The following is a 22,796-nucleotide window of genomic DNA, read 5'->3' on the forward strand; positions in this document are numbered from 1 at the left end:
CGGGGCCGCGCGTGAAAAGGAGGCCGCGTCCCGCGTTTGGCCCTCCCTCCTCGCCCCGGCGCCGGGGGTGCTTCGGCGCTCGGCAGTGTCCCCGCTCTCTTTTAGTTTTAGCTTTAGCTTTTTAAGCGGCGGCTGGTGTCGTGGCCCGTTCCCCGTTTGCAGGGCCAGGGCTGTGAGCGACGCGGGGCGGGTGCGGGGGGGCAGGAGCTCGCGGAAATCCTGCAGCTCTTAGCTGCCTCGCAGCTGTCGTGTTGGAAGGGTTTGCGCTTGGGATGGGCAGGAATCGCTATTTCTGGCAGCGGGAAACGCACGGAGCAGGGATGGGGCTGTCATTAGCTCTGGTGATTGGCAGGAGCTGACGAGCTTTTGTTTAAAGCTGCGGGTGAAGCCGAAATGGGTGTTTCCACGCTGCTGTAAAGGCAGAGCAGCATGTGATGGGGATCCGAGCTGGGTCCCATCYGGATGGTCGGTGCAAAATCCAGAAACGTAGTCCCCAGGAAAGAGCAAGTGCCAAACATTGGAGGCCCGCCTGCCCTGGCTGGCGCTGCGCAGTGCTTTGCTCTAATCTGACCTCTGTGGTTTTGCACTGCAGGCCTTTGGGAAGAGAAGCTCCTGGGGTTCTTCTGCTTTCCTTCCCCCATCCAAGCTCAGCTGAAAACCGAATGCTTTAAGAGAGCAGCTAAAATTGTCRGAGACAAGTCATGCCATCTGGTGACCTTAATTTCCATCAGTGGGCAGGTAAACGTTTGTGATTTGTAGCCAGAGGGATGGGTGAAATATCCAAAGCGAGATGACTCATTTTACCAACTGTTGTTAAACGTGTCAGCGTTACTGTTCTGCTGGTAACGCGTGCCAAGAAAGGCGTTGTTTTGCAGTGCACCTTGAAGGTGACACAATCCAAGTCAGACCCGTGTAAAAGGACACTTGTGGTTTTGATCCATTCCCACACTGTCTAGGCTGATGCAGGTGTCCAGAGAGCATTTGTAGAAAGGGAAATGGTCTCTGCTCGGACCGCACTGAAAATGGAGCTTTTTCTGGGAAGGCAGGGCTTAGGGTGGCGAGGGTCTTGCTTTGATGTGGCCCAAGAGAGCGAAGCTTTTCGATTTGAGGAATGGACTGCCCCAGKATTGATGCCGGCTGAGAAAGCAAACTCGTCCCATTTGGTGATGTTAGTCTCTGGTGAGCAAGAGGAGTGGTAAGCTGTCCCTAAAACGTGAGGCAAAGGCTGATGTGCCCAAGAGCCGCTCACTCTGTGTGAGTGAGGGCACAAGCCGGGAAGGCAGGAGCAAGTTTGGACTTTGAGGGACCTCCCTGGAGGTCCTCGCTCCTGTAAGACGAGGGAAGAGTGCTGAATCAGAAAATGGGTATTCCCCCCTGTGAGAATTCAAGCTCTGGAAAGCCTTTGAGTTCATGCTTCAAGGGGTCCATCCCTATTTCTAATCATGGGTGCTTTTCTGAAGGGGTATTTAAACTGGTATTAAATTAAGATGCCAGATTAGAGCTGGTGGAAATGCACTTGGGCAAATGTCCTCTTTCAAATTCAGCATAAAACTGAATTCTTGACAAGCAAGCTGTGTCCCTTATCAATCCCAATGGTGTGATCTGATTAGGGACTCTGTTTTTTCCAATTTCTGAAATTAGGCATTGTTTCCTATTATAGAGTGTTTTTTCTCATCCATTTGAATTTGATACAACATTGTTCTCTTTCTGTCCTGAATCATTGGTGTGTGCTATTAAACAGGTGTTGCTTTCTATTAGACCAGTTCTGTGGTAAGCGGAGTGGCTGTTTAATACTCTCTTCTTCTGAATGGAGTTGTGCAGTTTTACTTGGTATTTTCAAAGYGCATTGAAAAATTCAGATAGAAGGTGGGATAAAAGGACAGAAGATGCTTATTTTCTCCTCCTTTAATCACCAAAATACTCGCTTTAGAAAAGTCAAGGGACTGTGAATCACACAGTCATTGGGAACATGTATATATGGCCACTAATATTTTTGGATGCAAAAAAAATGCCCTCAGCACTTTGCTGAACAAACTGCTGATATATTGCAGCTGTTTCTTTATTAAACCAAATACTGTTACTTGCATCAGTCATTTTTTGATGTGTGGTTTTCAAGAAAGACCAAAACAAAAATAGCATTTGAATTGCAAGCTTAGAAATTGGGCGGTTTTATAGAGACTTCAGAGCTGACAAAAGAACACTTTTGGGTTTTTTTGGTGGCAGATATTAGTAGTCCAAATGCATAAAATGTATGTTATATAAATAATGTAGCAATATAGTTTGCTATAWTCTCTGTGCTTTCTACAAAGGAGCCTGAAGCATTTTCTTGACCCAAATCATACATGAAAATCAAAGACATAACTCTCCTGCTGTTCCCAAAAGTAAAAGTAGCTGTAAAGATAGCCTCAGCTTTGAGAATACTGGTGTTCCTTTTTATTTAAGAAGAGAATAAAGCATTTTTAAATATAGTTAATCTGATGTGCACTTTAACTGTGATGTTGATTCACACACTAGTGTTTAAAACGGAAAGTGAAGGTGATCCTCTTCTCACACCCACGCAATAACCAGATGACTGCAAAGCAAACATTGGATGACTTGAAACAACATTGCTTCAGCTATGCCCTGGTACAAACATTTAAGTGTAGGGTGTTGATGTTTGTCGCGCCAGCTATTGACAGCAGCTGCGCTGGTGAATGCTCTGAGAAAATCAACTTGACACTGCTTTTGTTGCTGTTGTTCGTTTTTATTTTATTTTTTTTATACAACTGCTTTCCATTATAAATAAATAAGGCATGAAGGTTCTCCATACTGTTACAGAGCTGGTAGCCACAGTAGTGCGCATGGCTCCTAATGYTTCTTGAATTTGGGGCACCTGAAAACGCAGAGCACGGAAGAGAGAAGCATTTGGTGGTGGGTAGTTCAAGGAGGATACTTCCAGAATGGGAACCTATGGGGAAGCCAATGTGAGAGGCTGTGGTGTGATTCGGGCATCGCGTTCCCGCCAGCCTGCCTAAGTGGCAGCCATCTGAACAGAAGAGAGGGCTGAGGGGGTATTTTTGCAATATTCATTTCATTGYGAGTGAAAGAAAGGTAGCTCCACATAACATCAAGGCCCTAGATTTGGAGCATAATTATGTTTTAACAGCCTTCCCCCTCCAAAGGGAGATTTATTTTAGTCAATGTAGCAAAAATCCCAACCAATTTTGGGATGTAAACTGGTAAATATAGAATCCAAATCTGGCCTRAAGTTTTTCCAGGTGGGTACAGAATAGGTAGCTTACACTGAACTGCTCGTTTCTTGTGGCTCAATGCTCTGGGTGTCGCCTAAGCTGTAATGAARTGCTGCTTCTCTGCCTAAAATGCATGTCTGACCTAATGAGGTCAACATCTAGTTCATGAAAAATGGAAACTGGTGATTCCTGAGACTGCAGTGGCCTTTTGGCTGTGTTTGCGTGTCTGTGGAAGCAACAGTGAGGAGATTTCAGCGCTGGAAAGTGAACTGGAATATGAGAGGTGCAACCTTTGGAGACAGTAACTCAGCCAAGTTCGATTATTTTCAGCAGAAAACTGAAATCTGTCCTCTCATCTGGGAATATATTCAGAGCAAAAGTGTGGGACAGTGTGTGATCAGCACTACTGCCAGGGCCAGTGCTCTTGACGCTGTAAGAATACGATGCTCTGTTGTTATCCTTCTACTACATGTGAGTCACTAGTCAGTTTTTGCAAGCCCATGCAGGTTATGTTGGAGGAGCTTGCTACAACGGGGCAATGACAACCTCCTGAACAGCACAGCACAGAGGGCTGGTGCCCAGACCATGACACCAAGGCATGCCTCTGATACTGTAATAGCACTTATTGTCTAGCTTATGGGAAAGCCCTGGTCATCAAGTTCCTACCAGGCACAGCGATTGACCTGGGCTGAAATACTGGGGCAGATTTAAAGCAAGGAAATCCCATATGACTACAAAGTCTGGAGAGTATGGGCTGAATTACTAAGTGATGCTGATGAAGACAGGACAACCAGTTTTATGTTTCTCTTCAAGTTTGTCCAGTTGCAATGAGCTTGCATTGTAAATAGCTGAAAAACCTGACTGATAAGAGAATGGCTTAGATAGCAAGAACATACTGCCCTTTAAGGAAGGGGAAAGGTTAGATGAAAGTCTCTCGGGTACAAGCGCAGGTTCTTAGCCATAAAACCAAAGTGGAGGGGTTGGACTGATGTTTCCAAGCAGCCCCTGAAGTTCTGATGGCTTTTTCTGTTTTATTTTGTAACACTGCACTCCAGCTGGTGCAGAACACTGGAGGACATCCAGGCTTTTGCTTGCAGATAATCATAGTGACTGTAAGACAAGCTGAAAAGGGTGGAGGAAGTGATCAGTCTTCTTTTTTGTGATGTGGTTTTTGTTGCTGTTGTGATTTCTGGCTGCGGCAGCAACTCATGCAGAGATTCATTGTACAGTTTCTCAAATCCTCTAACTACAATGTACAATTTTTCCAACAAGTTGCCCAGAGTCCTAGCTTAAAAAAGTGACTTGAGTCTCCGTGACATTTTCTTGCTTTTAGAGTCCCCTTCCCATACAAGAATATAACATGAGGTCTCTTGAACCTTCAAAGCAGTGGGGCCACAAAATGTTTCCTGGGGCTAAAGAGAAGGCTTGGCTGTTGAGATTGTATGTAGGAACTGCACAGAGTCAGGACTCATTTGCTGCTCTTGTTTTTCACTTTTGTCGCATTGATGTCTGCTTTTGTTTTCTGGATGCGGGAGAAGATCTCCTTAAAAAGAGCTTTGTACTCAGGCTGACTTTGCTCCAGCCGCTTGTCCACAGCTTCCACATGTTTGGTGATGGTCTTCTCCATGGTTTTCCGCTCTTCCAGCTCATGTCCCTCTCCCCGGAAGTCTCTGAAGGAGCTGTCACGAGAGATGGGGCGGGAAGTTTGGACCCCTGTGTGGCGCACRCTGTCCTTGTGCTGCCGGCATTTGCTCAGGAGCTCTTCGTATTTCTCCAACAGGGCATGATACTGCTCATCTACTTCTCTCAGGATGGACATGCCCCGTTTGCGCACGTTGTTAGCATGCAGCGTGTAATTGCCCTCATGCCGGCTCACAGCATCCTTGGTCACGATGGCATTGAGGGCTGTATCACTGCAGCTTTTCCGGACAGGATGGTTTGGGGAAGGTGTCATTGATGGCCCGTGATTTTTCCCTCCCTCTTCCTCAGAGAGGTCAATGTAATCTGCTTCTGGGGCATTATTCAGCGGCTCAAGGAGGGCCTCGGACAAGTTGTCTTCTCTGCTGAGCAGATACTTCTTGACTTGTTTCATCTGTTGTAGCTCTAGGAGCTCTGCTTCCAGTTCCTTGATGCGCAGTTTGCAGTTCTCCATCTCGCACACTCGCTGCTCAAGGTCCGAGTACTCCTGAATAACGGAGGTGTATTCTCGCTCAACCCTCTCCTTCCGCTGCTTCTCCTGGTTGACTTGGGACCTCAGGGAGTTCACCATGGCTTGGAGACGCTCATTCTCCYGCTCCAGTGGTTTCTGGTTGAACTCCATCGAAGAGCTGTGGACCTGGAACGCGTCCTCATACCTGAAAGAGAAAAAGACTCTTGAGAGAGATAAACCAAATGACGGTCTATGAAGGGCTCGGATTGTGGCTTATTGTCATGTAAGTAACTCCACAGGTGCCCAGAGAAGAAAGAGCCCAGTGAGTATCTGAGATCATGGAGCGAGATATTTCTCCTTCCCATGTGCCCAGAACCTCAATGGGTGGATGAGGCCCTGCTGGACAGGGAGACCAATCTCTGTCCTAGAGAACTTACTGTCTGATTTGACAACATTGATGAAAGACAGGAGGGAAATGAAACCCTAAAAGGTGAGAGACTCATCCCGTCAACAGACAAACCAGCAACATTGCTGTGAAGCAGTGAAGAATGTTCACGTGCTACCAGTCTGAGTTGAAAGTAAGCACCTTTGGGTTTTTCCACCTGGAGTTCATAAGGTACTTGCTGCATCTGCCTCCTGACCCTAGAGCAAGATGGGGAAAGGAGCTGTTTTGTTTTGGGGGTATTTGCACACCTTCCATCCTCCTTCATGCCCAGATAACACTGGCAGAATCTAGAGGGAAGAACCCTTGTGAAGGCAGAGCCCCAACGATCCTGCAGGACTAGAGGAGAAAGAGGAATTGGTATAATGGGATGGAAAAGCACCTAAGGAAGCTGCAAGCTGCTTTTCCCCCATGCCTGCTGGACTTGTGAAAGGACTTGTGTTCAGGTGCTCACCTTTGCTTGCAAAGGGAAGGTGTAAATGCAGAAAATTTTTATGAAGAAAAACTGTGTGGCCCAAAACCCAAAGAAGTAGAACTAAGGCTTTTACATTGCTGCCTCTAGACTTAAAACAAATAAAGAACAACAAAAAAAAACAACAAAAAATCCCACCCAGTCGAAAAACAGAAGCACTGGCTGTGCTTTCCTGTGTCTGGGAAGTGCTCCAGAAAGAGTGGGAGAAGATTTATAAAACAAGGGAGGTGGGAAAAGACTTTTGACAGAGTTGCCCCTTCTTCATTGCTCACTACAGTGGAACCAATGTAGTGATGTAAAATAGACTTCCCCCTTCTCTCAGCTTGCTGTCAGGAAATCTGTTTTGCCTCCTTCTCAATTAAGTGCCCATGGCATCCTATCTTTTTAGAACAGATTGGAAAGAAAGCACCACTGCTTCCCCTGGGGGGCGTGGATGGTGGTGGGGGTATTGAACAGCTTTCCGAGTTACTAGAGGGCACAGTGACCTTCAAACCAACTGCAGAGCTGAAAGCCAAACTGTGCAGTCCAGTGGCATTGAGGGCAGAGCGGTGCTGGGGGATGGTGGGGAAAAGAACCATGTAGACATTAAGTGGATTTTGCTGGGGGTTAGATTATGCCCTTACAACATCCCCGTTGCTGCTGCAGTAAAAATGTTGGTTGTTCATATCCTCTGGCAGTGGATGCTTTCAGTAAAAAAGTTTATTGATTGCTTATCTATTTAAAGAAGATTCTATTACGGACAAAGCTGAGGAAGAAATGCCCTCATGAGGTCAATGAATTAACACAGCGTCTGGGTTTCCAGGAGAACCAAGTATGCGCTAATGATGAAGGAGTTTGTAGAGCAGCTGGCACCATGTAGCCTGCCTTGATCTGTGACTGCTGCTCTTAGGGGCTACTGGAGTCATATTGGGCAAAAATGCACTGGTTCAGTGGGCAAGAGATGCCGGTCCTTTGTTGGGAGGCAGCTGCAAAGGGAAAATGAGTTGTGTTGGCAAGGAGGCCAGTCTGCTTGGGCAGGTCAAGCTAATGGTTCTCTTTACACGATGTGTTACTGGGTGGGTTGTACTGGGAGAGGCTGGTTTGATCTATGAAGAGATCAGGCAATGCGTCCTGGTTGGTGTGCGTTCCCTCACAGCTTCCTGCCAATGTGCCAGGAGAACCACAACCTCTCCAGACAGTGCCTGTCCCCTTGGCCAGTCCCAGTGCGGCTGCGTAAGGCGACTGAATCCTCCTTCACAGCTATTCCTGCCCCTGAAAGAGAGGTTGTTACATCTCCCCATTGGAGGCATCGCTGATGCTAGGCTGGGAAGGCTCTGCCTTGCCAACTCCACCTGCCCAGGTGAGCATGTAGGAGACAGGGAGGTCCTCCCTTCATCTCCAGCATCAAGTTTTAGGCTCTGATGCAGAGCCTGGATTTGTATGGGTGTGTGTTGGGGGGGTTATGTGTGCCCCTAGAGAGGCTGCCCCCTGCTTGCAGGCAGAGGAATAGGGGAGAAGGTTGGAGTTGGTGTTAGAGATAAGGCTGAGCCCTCCCTGCTCCTCTGTACCTGGGGCTGGAGCACAGCTCCTTGAGGCAGGGGAAAGTGTGGATGGTTCGGCGCCGCTCCCTCTTCTCCCGCCGAATGCGGAGCTGCTCCAAGCTCCGCATTTCTTCCACCTGTTTCTGGAGCTCCTCCACTTGGTTCTGCAGCCCCTCAATCGTTTCTGTCAAGCTGCAGCGAGGAAGAGAGAGAGAGAGAGAGAGAGAGAGAGAGCGCGAGCACAGGTGAGGAGGTGGGCACGGCAGCCATGGGTCTTTGAAACATTCCTTCCCATAAGGAGAGAGCCGATCTGTGGAAGGTACTTCCCAACAGAGCTCAGGTTTCTCGTGTGTGCCCTGGGAGGGTGACAGCTGAGCCCTTGCTTTTCATGGCAGTGGTTGGTCCCTCTCTGCGTGGTTCCTCTGGAATGGGGGTGTTTACAGAGAAGGGTGGGGGATCAAAGCAGGGGATCATATTAATTTGTGACCTTCTGTTCTCAAATCAGCTGGCTAAAACAATCACCTCTGAGGCAGAAGTGCTCTCTTGGAATATCTCTGCACTAAAAGGCTCAAGCAAGCAGGCAGCAGTTTATTCCCCCCTTGTTTCTCCTGTAAAAATAAACAAGGAGATGCAGCCTGGAGATTTCGGTTTTATCCTGGCTGTGAATGCAGTTGGTAAAACTCTCTGCTCTAAAACTCCCTCTCTGTACAGTCGTTTGCAAAAGATGCGGTATTGCAAGGACGTGGCTTAACAGTCTGTTGTTTCCAGGGATGACCTTGGTCACGGGCCTGTTTTAGGAAGTTATTGACAAACTGGTGCTTCAGCACGGGCTAGCCAGGGTTTGCCTAGCGGCTCTGTGCCTGCTGTCCCTGACAGGCTGTCTGCTCGGGCCCTTCCTGATATGATTACGTGCCTCTTCTTCAAGGAAGAGCATGCACCAAGGAGGGAAGGCTGCTGTGCCTCTCTCCTGGCAGCTTCCAAGTCCTTTCTTTATCCAGCCCTCGTCCCAAGGGTGCCTATGCCGTGGCTGACCTATGTTAACCGGCATCGCTCTGGTGGGAGGAGGGAAGCCATACCACTGTATCTTCTGCTGGGATGTCTTGCTTTCCAGCAYGAGCTTCTGGTTAGCTAGCTCCAGGTCGCGTGCTGTCAGGTCCAGCTGCTCGTAGACCTTCGCATGCTGTTCGTTCATCTGCCGCAACATCTCTAGTTGCTTCGTCAGGTACTGCAAGAAAACCCGAAACAAAGACACTCCGCGTGCAAAGTCCAGAGCATTTCACAAGCAGAATTCCCACCGCCTTTGCTTCCTTGATATGGTGTCTGTTATCCTCTACCTGCCTGGAGCCGCTTCCACGCTTGAAGTATTCATCCTATCCCCTGCCCACTAGAGATGTTTTTGTGTCTAAAATACAGCTGAACTTCCCCTGCCCTCTGTGTACGATCCCTCTCTACTCAGCTGCCCTTTTACTCGCAACACCCAAAGAAAGCCGATATCCCTGAGATCGTTCCCCTTCGCCAAAGCGGATTGAAATCGGCTGTTGGTTACTGGATCATTTGACAGGTCAGCTCCAGAAGCCGCGTTTCCTTTGGAATTCAGGCTTAAAAATCTGAGTCCRTGAAATGTGAGGAGACCCCTGGGCTTTGCTGGTTCGCAGACCCCTTCCTGCGCGCTGCCTTTCTGAGTCTGCTACTGAGAGATGTGCTGCGAAGCCCTGGGTCTCCTCTGCAGCGCCCGGGGCTCAGGAGAGCAAGGGCTCGGGGGCTGCGACTGCGTGAGGAACCAAATCTCTGYGGATCAGTGTCTGCTGGCTGAAGAAAAGTGATTTTTTTTTTTTAAAGGGCAGCCCTTCAAAGCAGGGGCATCTGCTCGAGGGTTCACCCCCGGCTGGTGTCGGACCCCGAAGGCTTTGGGGGATGTGCTCCTGAAGGGCTGGTGCRGGGGGCAGCTAAACCACTGGTTTCCTTGCACGTAAGCCGTCGGACTCTCGCCACCCTCACGTGCTGCTCTTGTGAACTCTCATCCCTTCTCTGCCCTGCGCCTGCCTCAGTCAGTGGGTTTTCGACCTTTTTGGATTCGCAGATGCCTGGAAGTTTTCCAGGGGAGGAAGCCCCTCCCCGTACAGTAGGTTTAAGCCTCTAAGCTCAGTTCTGTGGGCTCTTAGAAACAGTCCCCTGACCCCAAAGGATGCATCGAACAGTGGTTCGGATTGCAGCTCCTGAGAAAGCCCCCTTTGTTAGAGGCAGAAAATAGGGCTCTGTTACAGCGGTGCCGAGGGGCCGCCGAGAACAAGCGCGATTATGAATAACTGGAATCAGGGAAAAGCGGCAGCGGAGCAAAGCTGTGCAGCGGAGCGGGTGCGAAGGCTGGCGTACGGGCAGGGAAAGGCCAGATGTGCCCCAGATGCAACCAGTGCTGGTTCGGAAATCTGGTGTGCATATTGGGGGGGGGGGGGGCAAAAAGGGGGAAAAATACCCGTTAGTGGGGGAAGGGGAACCTCATCCAGGCCTTAATCCCCGTGATTCGGCCACATACGGGAGGGACTTTACCTCCCACCCGCCTTGGTACATCCCTTCGTTTCTGCAAGCTGTTTGCGCCGGCGGAGGCTCCCCTTCCCGGCCACCTCCCTCCGGCGACGGCGGTGACGGCACCGAGCGGTCCCCGCTGCCCCGGCTGCGTCTCTACCTCTATTTCCTGCACTTGCTCCTCGTTGGTCGTGTACATCTGCTGCAGCGAGTCCTCCAGCTCCTTGTTGCGCTCCAGCAGGGTCTTCCCCAGCTCGGCTGCCAAATGCAAGTCTGGAAAGGAGAGGAGAGGAGCTCAGGGCCCGTGCAGGACCTGGCCTGTACGCCGTGCGGGGCCGTGGGAGCGAGGGGAGGCGCGGCGGGGGCCGTGCGCGGCACCTCCGTGCCACGAGGACTCGTCCTGGCCGGGCGGTGCTGCGGGGCGCGCAGYGTCGCCAGGATCAGGCCCCCCGAGGGGGCAGCGCGGGCGCCAGCTCAGCGCTGGGTCTCCCCCTCGCTGGCGCCGCGCTGGCGCCGGCGGTTGTTGCAGGGGGCTGCAGGGTGGGAGCTGTTAGCGGGGTGGCGTGGGAGAGGGCCGGAGCTTTCCTGGCTTTTCCCCTCGTGTACCGGAGCTTTTGCTGTGGATTGAGTGAAGCCGGGTGATGCAAAGGTTGGTGAGGAAGAACCACCTCATATTCTCCCTTTTCCACCCCTTTAAAAAGCTGCTGAAATAGTGGGCCCTTAGGAGAAGTGCAGAGAAAATGGTTGTTAATGGTGTGGTCAGCTGAAACGCTGCATTTGTCACCTCCYGCTTAAAAAAAAATACCCGGAGCCCTGCAAGTCCCGCGCTGGCAGGAGTTTGAGTGCCTCAGGTGATGCTGTTTGTGGCCCTCGGATGGCACAGCTGGCTCCTGCCATATCCCTCCACTTTCACAGCAATTGGTCGTTTGCTTAAAGCCCTGTCTCCTGGGAGATCGCGGGGGTTCCCAGCTTTCCCGGTGCTTTAAAAGGTGAATTTCCAGCTCTTGCAGTGGCAGGCTGCAACTAAAACCTGACCTTAAGCCTTCGAAACCAGAAGGTAAGGAACAGATACCAATGTGTATTATTACTCTTTCTGTTTCCAGCAGGGTCATCGCTCCGTTTGTGGATACGTAAGAGCCGCAATGCTGCGGTGCGGAGCGGGGTTTGCCGCCCAGGCATTTTCTCAGCCTGTTGTAACACTCTCATTTCTAGTGCCCGACTAACGACGTGTTTTGCAAAGGCCCTGCTGGAGCTGGGAGCAGCTGTAATTTCTTCCAGCGGTTAATTTGGCCGTGCTGTTGATTGGGAAGCAGTGATACCCGGTCATTAGGACGAGAGGGTGGGGGGGCCAGGACTCCTGGGATAGATTCTGAGCCTGGGAAAATCATGAATCTCTCGCGCTTCAGATGTCACACCCATAAAGCGAGGCTGATACCAACCTCCCAGCCGCGAGTGCTTGCAGGGGAGGAGCTGTTAGCGTGTGCTAAGGGATCCTCCTGACGGCTAACGCTACGGCGTGGGAAGAACCGTTACAGTATTAGTTTGCGTGATGCCTGCTTTTCTTTCTGCGTGGCTATAGTGGTGCCGGAGGGCTGGCTCCCTACATCTAGTCCAAGCCAACAGCTGTTCAGTGCGTCCCCACATCTCCCCTCCACCGTGGGAATGTGCTCTCCAGCTGTGGCCTGTACTGCAGGGAGTTATTCTAGGATGYGACCTTTTTAATTACAATAGCCGTAACTGCACAGTGACCTGGTCTGAGGGCTGCCATCCCAGCTATGAGCGTAATCAAGATGTTGGCATGTATCCCTGTGGACAGACGTCCTTCGCCTATTTTACAGCCATGAAATTTCTCCAATTTCCGAAGTGCCCTTGGGAGACTGAGTGTCTGATAAACTGGCTGGGGAACGGCAGGAACAGCCAGCAGAGATGGAGGAGAATCTGTGTCTTCAAGCTGCCTGGGGCTGTATTGACCTGTGCTGCTGCCTCGCCAGAGCCTGTATCGCTGCTGGTGACCGGCACGTTGCAAACCGCGTCCCGTCCTGCTGGAGCGACGCAGCAATGAGGGCCCCGGCACAGCGGCGTGCAGAGAGGGGGCTCCGTGCTGGGCTCCGGGAACGAGTCGGGAGCGTTGCTGTCCCTGTGGATTACATCAGTGCTCGCCCACCATATGGCGTCCAATTTAATCAGCTGGGGTTGAGTTAAGTGGATTAGGCAGCACAAGATTCTGCATCGTAATTTAAAGGGCTCCGTCAGCAATAATTTAATGGGGGAAACGGGCAGCATTTAGGGAGAAGTGGGAAAGAAGAAAGGACGAGGCTGAGCTCCAAGTGGGAAATTGGTTCTTCTTTTCCATTTTGAGCGTAAGGGCCTGGGAGACTCCAGGATCGAAGGATATGGGGGAACTGGTTCCTTTAGTGTCTCTAAACAGCTGCAGCCATCGAGATGTGTGTGCTGCCGCTGGCCAAGGCATCCCTGTAATCCCGTCTCCATCGTTCCCTTGCAGCTGAGCCCTCTCTTCCCACCTGTTGGGCTCCTGGGGGTCCCCCAGGCTTGTGGCACCATGGGGACGATGCAGGGAAGTGCTTTAATACCTTCTTTAGACCAGATCCCCRTTGCTCCTAGCACTAACCATGGCCCCTTTGGGGCTTGGGTAGGACACAGCTCCCCTCTTCCTTAGAGACATCGGAGACCCTAGGCTGAAGGTGAATTTATCAGCAAGTTGCTTGGATGGAGGGAGAACTATTTGGGGATCTTCTCTGCAGAGCGCTGTGGTTTCCCCATAATTTTTCATATTGCTCATCGCTTCTTCACAGTCAGATCAGAGAGCTGATACTGTCCAACTTGCCCTAGTTTAGCAGTTATTCTGATGCCTCCCTTCCTCCCTCCTCGCTCGGCTTGGAAGAAGAGATCAGGAGGCAGYGCACGGTCACGTGTGTCCCGTTAGTGCAACCGATCCGCTGCCCGGGAACGCCCGCCCGCGCTGAAGGCATCGCCAGTGAAACGGCCAACGTTCAACTTRAACGGTGCCTTTGAGGAGACCGTATTGGGGGCCCCAATGTTGCCCAAATCCTGTTTGGGCGATAAGGAGCGCAGAGCATGGCTGCAAAGTGTCCTGGGCGCAACCAGCTCTTTGCCCTCTGGCCCTCGGTACTGCAGTGAGCGCTGATGTGACCCTGCTAATTAACACCAGCTAACGAAACTCCTGCGTCTCCAAACACAGAGCCGGGTCRGGAGCTCGGCGGAGGCAGTGAGGCCATATTTCCCCGTGAGCTTCAGTGGGGAAGGTGCCTTGGYGAGGAGGGAGGGGAAGAGACAAGAGAAGGTATGGTAGAAAGCAGGGGAAGAGAGAAGGGCTCCGAGTCCCAGCAGAGCACGGTGCCAGGTGCTGCTGCCTTGGAGGCTCCTTCCCTTCAAGTGGGGCGGCCACCGGCCCGGAGTGCCGCTGTCCAGGGTTTCCCATGGAAAATCTGCGGGGTCTGTGTCTCCGGGCAAACTTCAGAAGATCCTGAGCCAAACCCTGTGGAAGGTCGTGCTTGACTGAAACGGGCTGAGGAGCGAACTGCCAGGTATTCACGCAACATCTCGTGGGAACGCCGGACGTGCGCTGCGGGGATCTGCCGTGGAGGYGAGCACTTCCCGGCTGCCCTGGGCTTCCCAGCAGCTCCCAGTGTGGCCCAAAGGGGGTTTGGAGGCATTTCTGCGTTTCTGGTGCTGGCCTGCGTCTGTTGGTTGTTGCTCTGGGGGTTTGCAAGTCTSGTGCCTGGTGGGGGACGTTTTGGCTGCTCCCGGCAGCACTGTGTCCGTTCGCTGTTCAAACCAGCCTCATAAACACGACTTTCCAGAGGAAGCCGCCGTCTGGAGCAGGCACTTCTGGCTTCTCTCCTCGTCTCTCTTACCTGGAACAACTCAGCCGTTTAGGCTGCGAGAAAACATGCCCGCTGCTTGGCGGGGCTCAACATCTGCTGTGCCAAATGAAGGCAAAGGCTGCTGCACTTTGCCCCTTATCTTTAAATAACCGCCCCCACCTCTGAGCTTTAGCTAGTGGCTTGGATAGGCCAAGTTTGACGCACAGCCGAGGAACAGCTAGCGGAGCCGGTGCGGGGGTCTCCGGAGGAGGTTCAGGGTGCTTGGTGTAGATGGGGTAGGCTGAGAGTTAAGAGCTGATGTTTAATGCTGTTGATGTTGAATTTAATTGCGTTTGCTGTCTGCTCCATTACATGTGGGTACTTAGAGTCAAGGGTAGGTAAAATTATTCCTTTCAAAATCTAAATAAGTGATGCTATGCTGATTTACCCCAGCGTAGGGTGTACTTGCCGCTCATTTATTTTTCTTTTTAGTTGCAAGGGATTGCGCAGTCTGGGTTCATTACAGTGAAGATCAACCTTTGCATGTCGCTCTTACTGCTGCTCCAYGGCAGGTGATGGAGGGACTCTGTGTATTTAGTGCTTGTAAACTTTGCAGTGGAACTTACTGGGTACCGAGAAAGCAAGTGCCATCTGAGAGCATCTCGCAACCTACAGGCATGTGTGGATGCGCCAAAGCCTTGTCAAGATGCCCGCTCCACAGCTGGTAGGATTTCCCATGGCCAGGCAGAGCTTTTGGAGAGGACCACCAGTGTTTCTGCCAAGGGATGGATTCTCCGTCCCTTTTCAGCTGGTATAGATCAGATGGTCCTACCAAAATCAGCTTTGCACTGGATGTTGTGTGTGTCTTCAGTGGGGATCTGTCATTTTGGTGCAGCCGGCAGGGGTGGGCATGTGCGGGAAATCCCCGGCAGCACAGACGCATCCTCCTTCTCCCCTTCTTCATTTCAGCCTGCGGTTCTGTCCAGACTGAGCTGGTGTTGAGCACATGGACATTTCTGGTACTCCGGTAGCCTTATGAGATTTGCTGGATTTCCTGCTTGCTTTTGTTCTTCCTTTTCCTTCCCTTTGCCTTCTTTTGGGTAATCTGTCCCGTACCTGGGGGTCTGCCTGCGCCTACGCCAGCTTCCCCGGTAGCGGGAGAAGCTCGGGGCTGGTTTGCGAGGAGTCGAGCACGACACAACGAGAGCAGCTCTGTCCGAGCTGCCTCGCAGAAGCTGGTCCCTGAGCAAAAGTGTCTCCACGAAGGAGTGGAAAACCCCAGCAGGGATGAGGGCAGCAGCCCTGCCTGCTCTGGGCAAACAGACGGCCCGGCTATACCGCACTGGGCTGGACGCAGGTCCTCCAGCCTCCTCAGACCCTGCTGCTCGCTTCTTTGCCTTCTCTGTTTTTCAGTCCTTTCTATTGGCTCTCTCTTTAATCCTTTTTCCTCTCAGATGAACTTCAGGCTTCTTTTTTATTTAGTTTTATGCTCTCGTTCTTTTCTGCCCTCTACCACTGCATGCCCCCGGGTCTCTCTGGATGGGTGGATATGCTGATGGTTGAGACCTAGGATGGCTGCCCCTGCTTATGAGATGTACGTGTCCATACATACACGTAGAGAGCAGCCCCATCCCCGGGCCTGCAGCAGTCAACGTGCGTTTTGCCGTGTTGTYGGAGCATGATAACACGGAGTGTTATTAAAGCACGGTTGGGCCCCATCTGCGCCTTTGCCTGCTGTTCTCTTATCTAAATAGCCTCCGTGGCTGTTTGCCTTGCCGGCTGAAATGGTTTCAGAGAGCTCGGTGGCTGGTGACTCGGAGGCTCCGATGCTGCACCTGGATCAGAAAGCATCCTAAATAAATACAGGTGGGGAAAGAGATGGCGAGAGCAAGGAAGCCAGCGCTTTCCTGYGCACGTGCCTCCTCCAGGCAGCAGAGAGAGCGCCAGCTAATTAATTACGGTGGGATGCAGAGAACCGTGCGAATAGAGGCTTGTGCTCTTTTAAAGCTGAAGATGCAGAGATGCATGGWTTGATGCCATGGAGGAATCTCCCCAGTGGATTTGGGGGGCAGGAGATTGTGACAGACCCAGGACGGACGATGAGGATTAGCACGAGGGAGACTTTACATGGTGCGCACGTGAGTGTGTGTGTGTGTGCGTGCATGTGTGCRTGTAGCACCCAGCAAGGGCAGCCGGCAGAGGCCAGGACAGCCGCTCCGTGCAGAAGGGAACGGCCCCCAGTGACAGGCTGCCACAGCCACATCGGCTCTGCAGTCCCGGCTGCACTCCCGCAATGCGCTCTCCCACTCCCGGCTATCGCAGGCCAGCGCGGCCGCCCTTGCTGTCCCCTCACTGGGGGATGCAGGCAGCCTCGTGGGTTCCCAAGCAGTTTGGTGGGTCGGCGAGCAGCCCCGGCGGTGCCCGCTCCGGCCCCACGGCTGCCCTGCAGCTGGAGCAGCCCCCAGGGCCGCCTGCCAGCGCCGAGGCTGCCGCTTTTACACCCATGCACCGCTTTGCATGTATCAGGGGTGCGCAGGGACGGAGAGGATCCTTCTGCCATGGGCATGTTATGGTTAAATACTGAAAACAGCCTGACCCTGTGCAGTAACACTGGAAACCTGCCCGTCTTCTCTAGCTTGGCTTTGCAGAACAGCGAGCTCCTCTYGCGCGATGCTAGCCTGCCGCTGCTGCCTGCCACCCGCTACGAGGAAAAGCTTTGAAGCCTCATTTGTCCGAGTGCCCAGTGCAAACAGCCCCTCTGGGTAACTCCTGCAGTCGGTATCAGCCGGTGCTGGCCCCCGCGGAAAGAGGCGCTGGCCTCAGGCGTGTTACCGGTGCCGTTTGGTGCCGGGTGGGAGCACAGCGCTGCAGCCTTCCCGCCCGAGTTTGCAAGGAACGGGGGCGATCCAACACTCAGTGAAATCTCCTGCTGGTTTATTTACACCCAGCACTAGTTTTGACTGCRCTTAGTGGACCTAATGCAGGGCGATGCTGCTTTAGGAGTTCAGCACCGGGACTAGTTTTCAGGAGGCTGCTTGGCCTCCAGGACGGATGCTAAGGGGATACGCTAAGGGGATACGCTCGCTGCTCCTCCCTTTGCCTCCTGCAACGCAGAGCGGTGCTCGGCCACCGGCTCATGATCCTGTGCGTCTTCCCAGGACTGAGCCCTTGCTTGCGTGCCAAGAAAACTTGGAAGGTGGCACGATAACATCCTAGTTACAACTGCCACWGCTGCAGCTCCGTAACTGGAAGAGGTCAGAGTGGACCTGGATACTGCATGCTCTAACTGCTAACATTGGCAAGGAGGAGACAAGTTAACYGAGAAGTACCAAGGCGGCTGCACCATGTACTAGACCAAGATAAACTAGAGTAACTCGCCAAAAGAACCGCTGTGTAAACCTGCAAACAAACTGTCACCTTTTGGAGAGAAGGTTTATAACTGTTTGTCTAGTACTTGTGGAAAAAAACAAACTAAAAGCAACAGAAAATCAGTTTAAAGTTCCCAGCTGCATGAAGACCAGCAGTTGTTGAACATCTGGTCTCATTCCTCCAAGGTATTTTCTGAGAGGCATATTTTCCTAAATTCTTGGCCTGCATATGTATTTTTGAGCATGTTAAGTAGTAGTTTTGGAAGCCCTAAAGATGCATCTGGCAGGAGCACGCAGAGATCTTCTAGAGTCAGATGGGGCGGGGATATATCACTCCGCTTCTTTGCAAAAGGCCTTTTAGCAGAGGAGAGAACTGTGTCTGCATGCGAGAAGTTATGCATTAGCCTGGGCAGCGGCACTACTTTTCGGAGAAGCAGGATCGGACCCTCATGCTGTCATTGCTCCGCCTGTCACACGGACTCAGCGCACCCGTCCTGTCACCGGCCGGCGCTGGCTGGTACCGAAGAAATGAATGAGGATTGGAAAATGCATCCACGGGGGGACAGGCTCTGCTGGCAGGGCGACGGGGGTGGGTTGTTCCTAGGCGCCGAGCTCCTGCGGCTCGGGGCTGCTGCGGATGGAGCTGCGGATGGACCATAAACCCTTCGCACGCAGCCTTGCCAAGGAGCAACGCCTCTGCTTAACGGGCTCTTCCGGATGGCAGATGGAGAAAACTCTCCGGTTTCTTCCTTCTCTGCTCCTCTCCCTCTTTCCAGTAGTTCCTCTAATTCCACTCCCTCCCACAGCTGGAAGTATGTGCCTGGTTTCGGCAGCTGGAGAAAGGAGTTTCTGTGCGAGCCTGGCAGGGAGCTCCTGAGAGCCGCTCTGTGYGGGGCTCTCCTACGCCCTCCTTTCCCGCCTTCCTCGTGTACCAGGGGAATCTGTGTTCCAGGAATATATATTTTTGCAAATCTGGAGGCTCTCATTGCTTCCTCCTCTGAAAGACTGACCTAAATGTCAGTTTAGTTCCTTGTCTGCTGGGCCWTTCTAGTCTCTCTTGTCATTTCCAAGCCTAAGATCCCCCGGCARCTCAGCAATTAGCCACTGAAAACTTCCCGCTCCCGGCAGCTACCTGCAGTCCTGCACCGCTAAGCGAGCGGCTCGGCTGCTGCAGGGACAGCTCGGGCTCCCGGACTGGCAGTGGCGGAGGAACGGCACCACATTAACCGCTGCGCTCCTGGCTTATTCCCAAAACTGCATGGCTTATTCCCAAAGCTGGGCAGCCRGGATAACTGCATCGCCAGGGACAACTTGGGATACCGCCCGCTCCCCAGCGCAGYGAATGGTTTGGGCAAGCTGGCCGCGTGTTGCAGCTTTGTGGACCACCCTGCTGGGGTTTAGCGGTGGCAGAAAAYGGGCAGTTGTGGCTGCTAGTGGGTGTTAGCACCGATCCCCTGCGCTCACAGCGACAGCAGGGCTGAGCCCGGACCGCTCGTGACCCCACGTCTTTACACGGATGAGTTGGGAGTGGTGCAAGCTCAGCACCTTGCATCGTTTTCCTTCTCAGCATGCAAGCAATCACATGCTTGGCAGGGGGAGGAATTAAAATAAGATGCTTAGATCTGGAGACCTTTAGAGGTTACAGCCATAAAGTCCTAATTCTGCATTACAGACAGGTTGGCCCAAAAGTTTGTGTGGCTTCCTAGGAGGAGAGGACTATCGATCTCGCAGTGGCAGCGAGATGCTGGGCTGGTTCCTGGAGTACCTCCGGTCCTGCTGGCAACCCGGAGCAGCACTAGCCGGTTTCATTTACCTGGGAGGAACTGCCTCAAGGCTTGCACCGCATCCAGGCTCCACGTCTGGAGCCCTTCTCTGGGGCTGCACTCTTGTGCTTTTTGGCTTAGACCTGAACTCTGGCACGGGGATGGGGAGGCTGGGAAGATCAGGGAATTCAGCAGGGTGAAGGAGAGAAGGATTCGCTTTAGGAGACTGGTATGAGGGAGACTGAGGCTAGAAGCTGCTGGGTGCAGTCTCCACTCTGTTTGGATGCAGATGTGACCGACCTGGCACGCGGCCGTTGTGAACGCAAATGCGTCTAACGCATGGGGAAGGTGTCCCCGCTCTTCCCCAGCTCACACTCTCTAATTTTAGGTCCTACTCATTCTCTCAGGGTCTGGCTGCACGTATGTCCTGTGCTCAGAGCATGATGCAACCGTAGCCACATCACCAGCTCCCAGCGGCTGGAGAACGGCTCCCCATAGCTGCATTTGGGCAGTGCCGACCGCTGACGTGCTCCTGTTTGAACGCTTGGAGACACCGATCCCACAGGCCTTTTTCCCAGCCCGCGTGAGGTGAGGCTGTGGCCAAACCAAAGCAGCGCTGACGCCTGCGGGAAGCCTGGAGCAAAGCCAGGCTAGCAAGCAATCAGCCGCTCCATTTTTTTATATATTTCTTTAAATCAGAAAGTGTGCCTCGAAGGAACATCATGGGAATGAAACGCCTTGGAGGACACCAGCACTTTGTTCCCTTGTCTCTGTCCCGTCGCCTGGCTGGGATCCGAGCCTGTGCCCCAGCGCTCAGGTAGGTCAGTGCAACCCCTTTGAGCAGGCGGGCGACCGCCGCGGAACGGGTCCGGGAAGCGCAGTGGCATCGGCCTCGTTCGAGCGAGGCTGCAAGGGCTGGAGACCAGCTCTCGCTTCCTCCGAGGCCCGCGGCGGGTGCGATCGGTCACTGTGGGTGCTTCAGAAAAACAGAGGGGTTGGGGGTTGTTTTCTCCCCAAAACCGTGTTATTTCAGCAAGCTGGAGCTGGAGGATGGGGGAGGGAAGTAACAGGTGCTCGGAGTGGAGCTGGAGGCATGATTTATTCTCTGGTGCTAAAATGGTTAATTAACATAATCATCGCAGAGCTCCTAGTTAAGCCATCCGTTGCTTAGCAAGCGGTTTTGGATGTAAATGTAATAAATATTTGATGATAGTGTGAAGTCGGGATAAAGGCCCAGCAAGCAACCGATTCGCGCGGAACCGTCTCCTCGCTCCCGGCTTAGGCTGCTCTTATTCCTCCCAGCCCTTGCTCCTCACCACGCGTCTTTCAGCCTGCGCTTTTGTCATCCGTCTTCCCTGCGCCGCTGCCAAGCGGGCCGCCCGTGCGCGACCCCCGGCCGCTGGCGTTCCCGCCCTCGCGGTCCCGCGGCGCCGGCCCAGCGTCTCGCCCCCGGCCCCCGGCCAGCGGCCGCAGGGCTGCGCGGTTGCCGCGAGCCTCCGGATGTCGCGCTGGCCGCAGCGGCAGGGCCCGGCGCACGCGGGCGAAGACTAGCGCCGGCCTTAGCGACACTTTGTGCATCGCGCGAATTGATGGGGGTTGTAATTACCCCGCGGGAGCTTTCCGGTTCATGGATTTCCGTTAAAGCCTTCCCCGGTGCTCCGTCTGGGTTTGCCTAAGTCGAGGCAGCCCCCGGTTTTACGGGAGTTTGCAAACCCCACAGCTGGGCTTTGTTTTGGGTCTGTTTTCTGTATATGCTCGAAGGTGGAGTCTATCTGCAGCGTCAATCCAGCATCTGAAGTCAGTTATTCTGCATTTATGCTGCTGGGACAGAGCTGGGAACGCGGCCTGCAGCGGTAAGGTGTTTTAGTGGTACGTTACCAGTGCTGACTCATGAACTTGAGACCGGCGATGGCGCTAGGCTAAAAATCAATCAGTCCCRCGTCGTCCGACCCTCCCCGTGTTCGTTCATAGTGCCGCTGTCCCTCGGCCCGCATCCCGCCCCTGGCCCAGCGCCCGGTCCCCTTGTGAGCCATGCAAAGACGTCACCCCGAAATGTGAATTTCTGAGCGTTCAAAGGCTGCACTGTTTATTCAGCTGATAGCTCCAGCTCTGTCCTCTGCCCTGGTTTAATTCAAGCGTTGAATTAAACAGAACAGGGCCCGATATGCAGCTATGGGTACTTGCCATTAGCTGAGAAGTTGGGGGTTAAAAACCAGCGGCAAAATCGCTGGGGGCCAGTTATCGTTCCCTCCTGAGCCTCTGCCCTGCAGCTGAAGTTGTGTAAACTTTAAATCGTGACATAATGCACCAGAGCGATGGTGGGCCGAGCGCTACAGCTGCAGCGGGACTGCACATCCTCCCTGGCAGTCAGCCGGCTGAAATAGATATGCAGCTGTAACATGCCTATAGTGCAACATCCTAGAGGGGCGACTCTATTTAGGCATAAATGATTTTCCCTATACACTGAGAAATCTYGTTCCTTTGGGGGCCACTCATCTGAAACGGGACTTCTTCCAGCTGTTTACTTACTGCGTGTTGACTCCAAATGTTAAGATAAGCAAAAAAAACCCAAAAACAAAAACAAATACACACAGCCACCAACTGTCCAGCCTTAAGATAAAGATTGTACAGAACTAGCGCAAATGCATGTACAGTTACTTTAAAGCAAACTACACAAGTGAATGTTCATCTTTCTCCAACCAACCTATTTTTGCTGTTTGAAATGACATTGATTTTTCTCTCCTTCCCCATTTCTCCTGCTTTTATGGCTGCCTCATAAAATCTCCAAGAGTAATTAGGTGATTTAGAAGCTTAAGGTCCCTTTGGATTTGGGCTTGTACAGCAGGAGCTTTGGGGAAACACTTTCAGCATCCCCAGCTTCACAATAAATTATTCCTGATGTATTCATTTCTAGCCAGCGTGTCGGATAACTCTGCCTGCAACTGCTCTGAGATTAAAGCAGTCTATCATAACTCTCCGGGTGCGATTCTGCCCGCAGCAAGTTTTCTGGGGAACCAGCTTCCTTGTGCATGTCACGCACCAAAATCACCGCTGCCGGAGCTCAGGCCAGAGCCGGGCTCCCTGCCTGGATCTGTCAGGTTTCAACTTCGCGGTGCCAGGACAGCGGTTTGGAGCAGCCGGGCTCGCTGCGGCGGTGCCAGCGCGGGACGAGGCGCCGGGGCGGAGGGCATCCCGCCGCCCCGCATTGCCCCTTGCCGGGGCCGCCCCCCCCCCGCGGTGCTGCCCCCCGGCCCCTCGTCCTTACCCTGCTCCAGGTCCTGCTGGTCGTACCAGGGCTCCTCTTCCTCGCTCTGAAACTCCTCCATCCTGCCGGCGCTCAGCATTTAGCACCAGCGGCCCGGGGAGACGCGCAGCATCCGCGGGCGCCGCGGGGCGGAGGGCATCCCGCCGCCCCGCATTGCCCCTTGCCGGGGCCGCCCCCCCCCCGCGGTGCTGCCCCCCGGCCCCTCGTCCTTACCCTGCT

The 22,796-nt window shown here is 53.0% G+C and overlaps 2 protein-coding genes across 2 annotated transcripts in view; both read right to left on the reverse strand.

The window, feature by feature from the left end:
* The window catches only part of MRPL58 (mitochondrial ribosomal protein L58), a 6,251-nt gene extending 3,409 nt beyond the window's left edge, over window positions 1-2,842 (reverse strand). Inside the window, exon 1 of the mRNA XM_026090579.1 lies at window positions 2,810-2,842. Coding sequence (XP_025946364.1) covers window positions 2,810-2,842 — 33 coding nt within the window. The remainder of the gene's footprint in view (window positions 1-2,809) is intronic.
* Window positions 2,843-4,698: 1,856 nt separating this feature from the next.
* Window positions 4,699-22,656, reverse strand: CDR2L (cerebellar degeneration related protein 2 like). The gene is made up of 5 exons (XM_026090495.1): window positions 22,578-22,656; window positions 10,497-10,609; window positions 8,890-9,038; window positions 7,841-8,005; window positions 4,699-5,584 (listed from the first exon to the last, which is right to left on the reverse strand). The coding sequence occupies exons 1-5, from the start codon at window positions 22,654-22,656 to the stop codon at window positions 4,699-4,701; spliced, it is 1,392 nt and encodes a 463-aa protein (XP_025946280.1).
* Between the last annotated feature and the right edge of the window lie 140 nt (window positions 22,657-22,796).

The sequence above is a fragment of the Apteryx rowi genome, unplaced genomic scaffold, assembly GCF_003343035.1.
Source record: "Apteryx rowi isolate R43461 unplaced genomic scaffold, aptRow1 scaffold_86, whole genome shotgun sequence".
Lineage (NCBI taxonomy): Eukaryota > Metazoa > Chordata > Aves > Apterygiformes > Apterygidae > Apteryx > Apteryx rowi.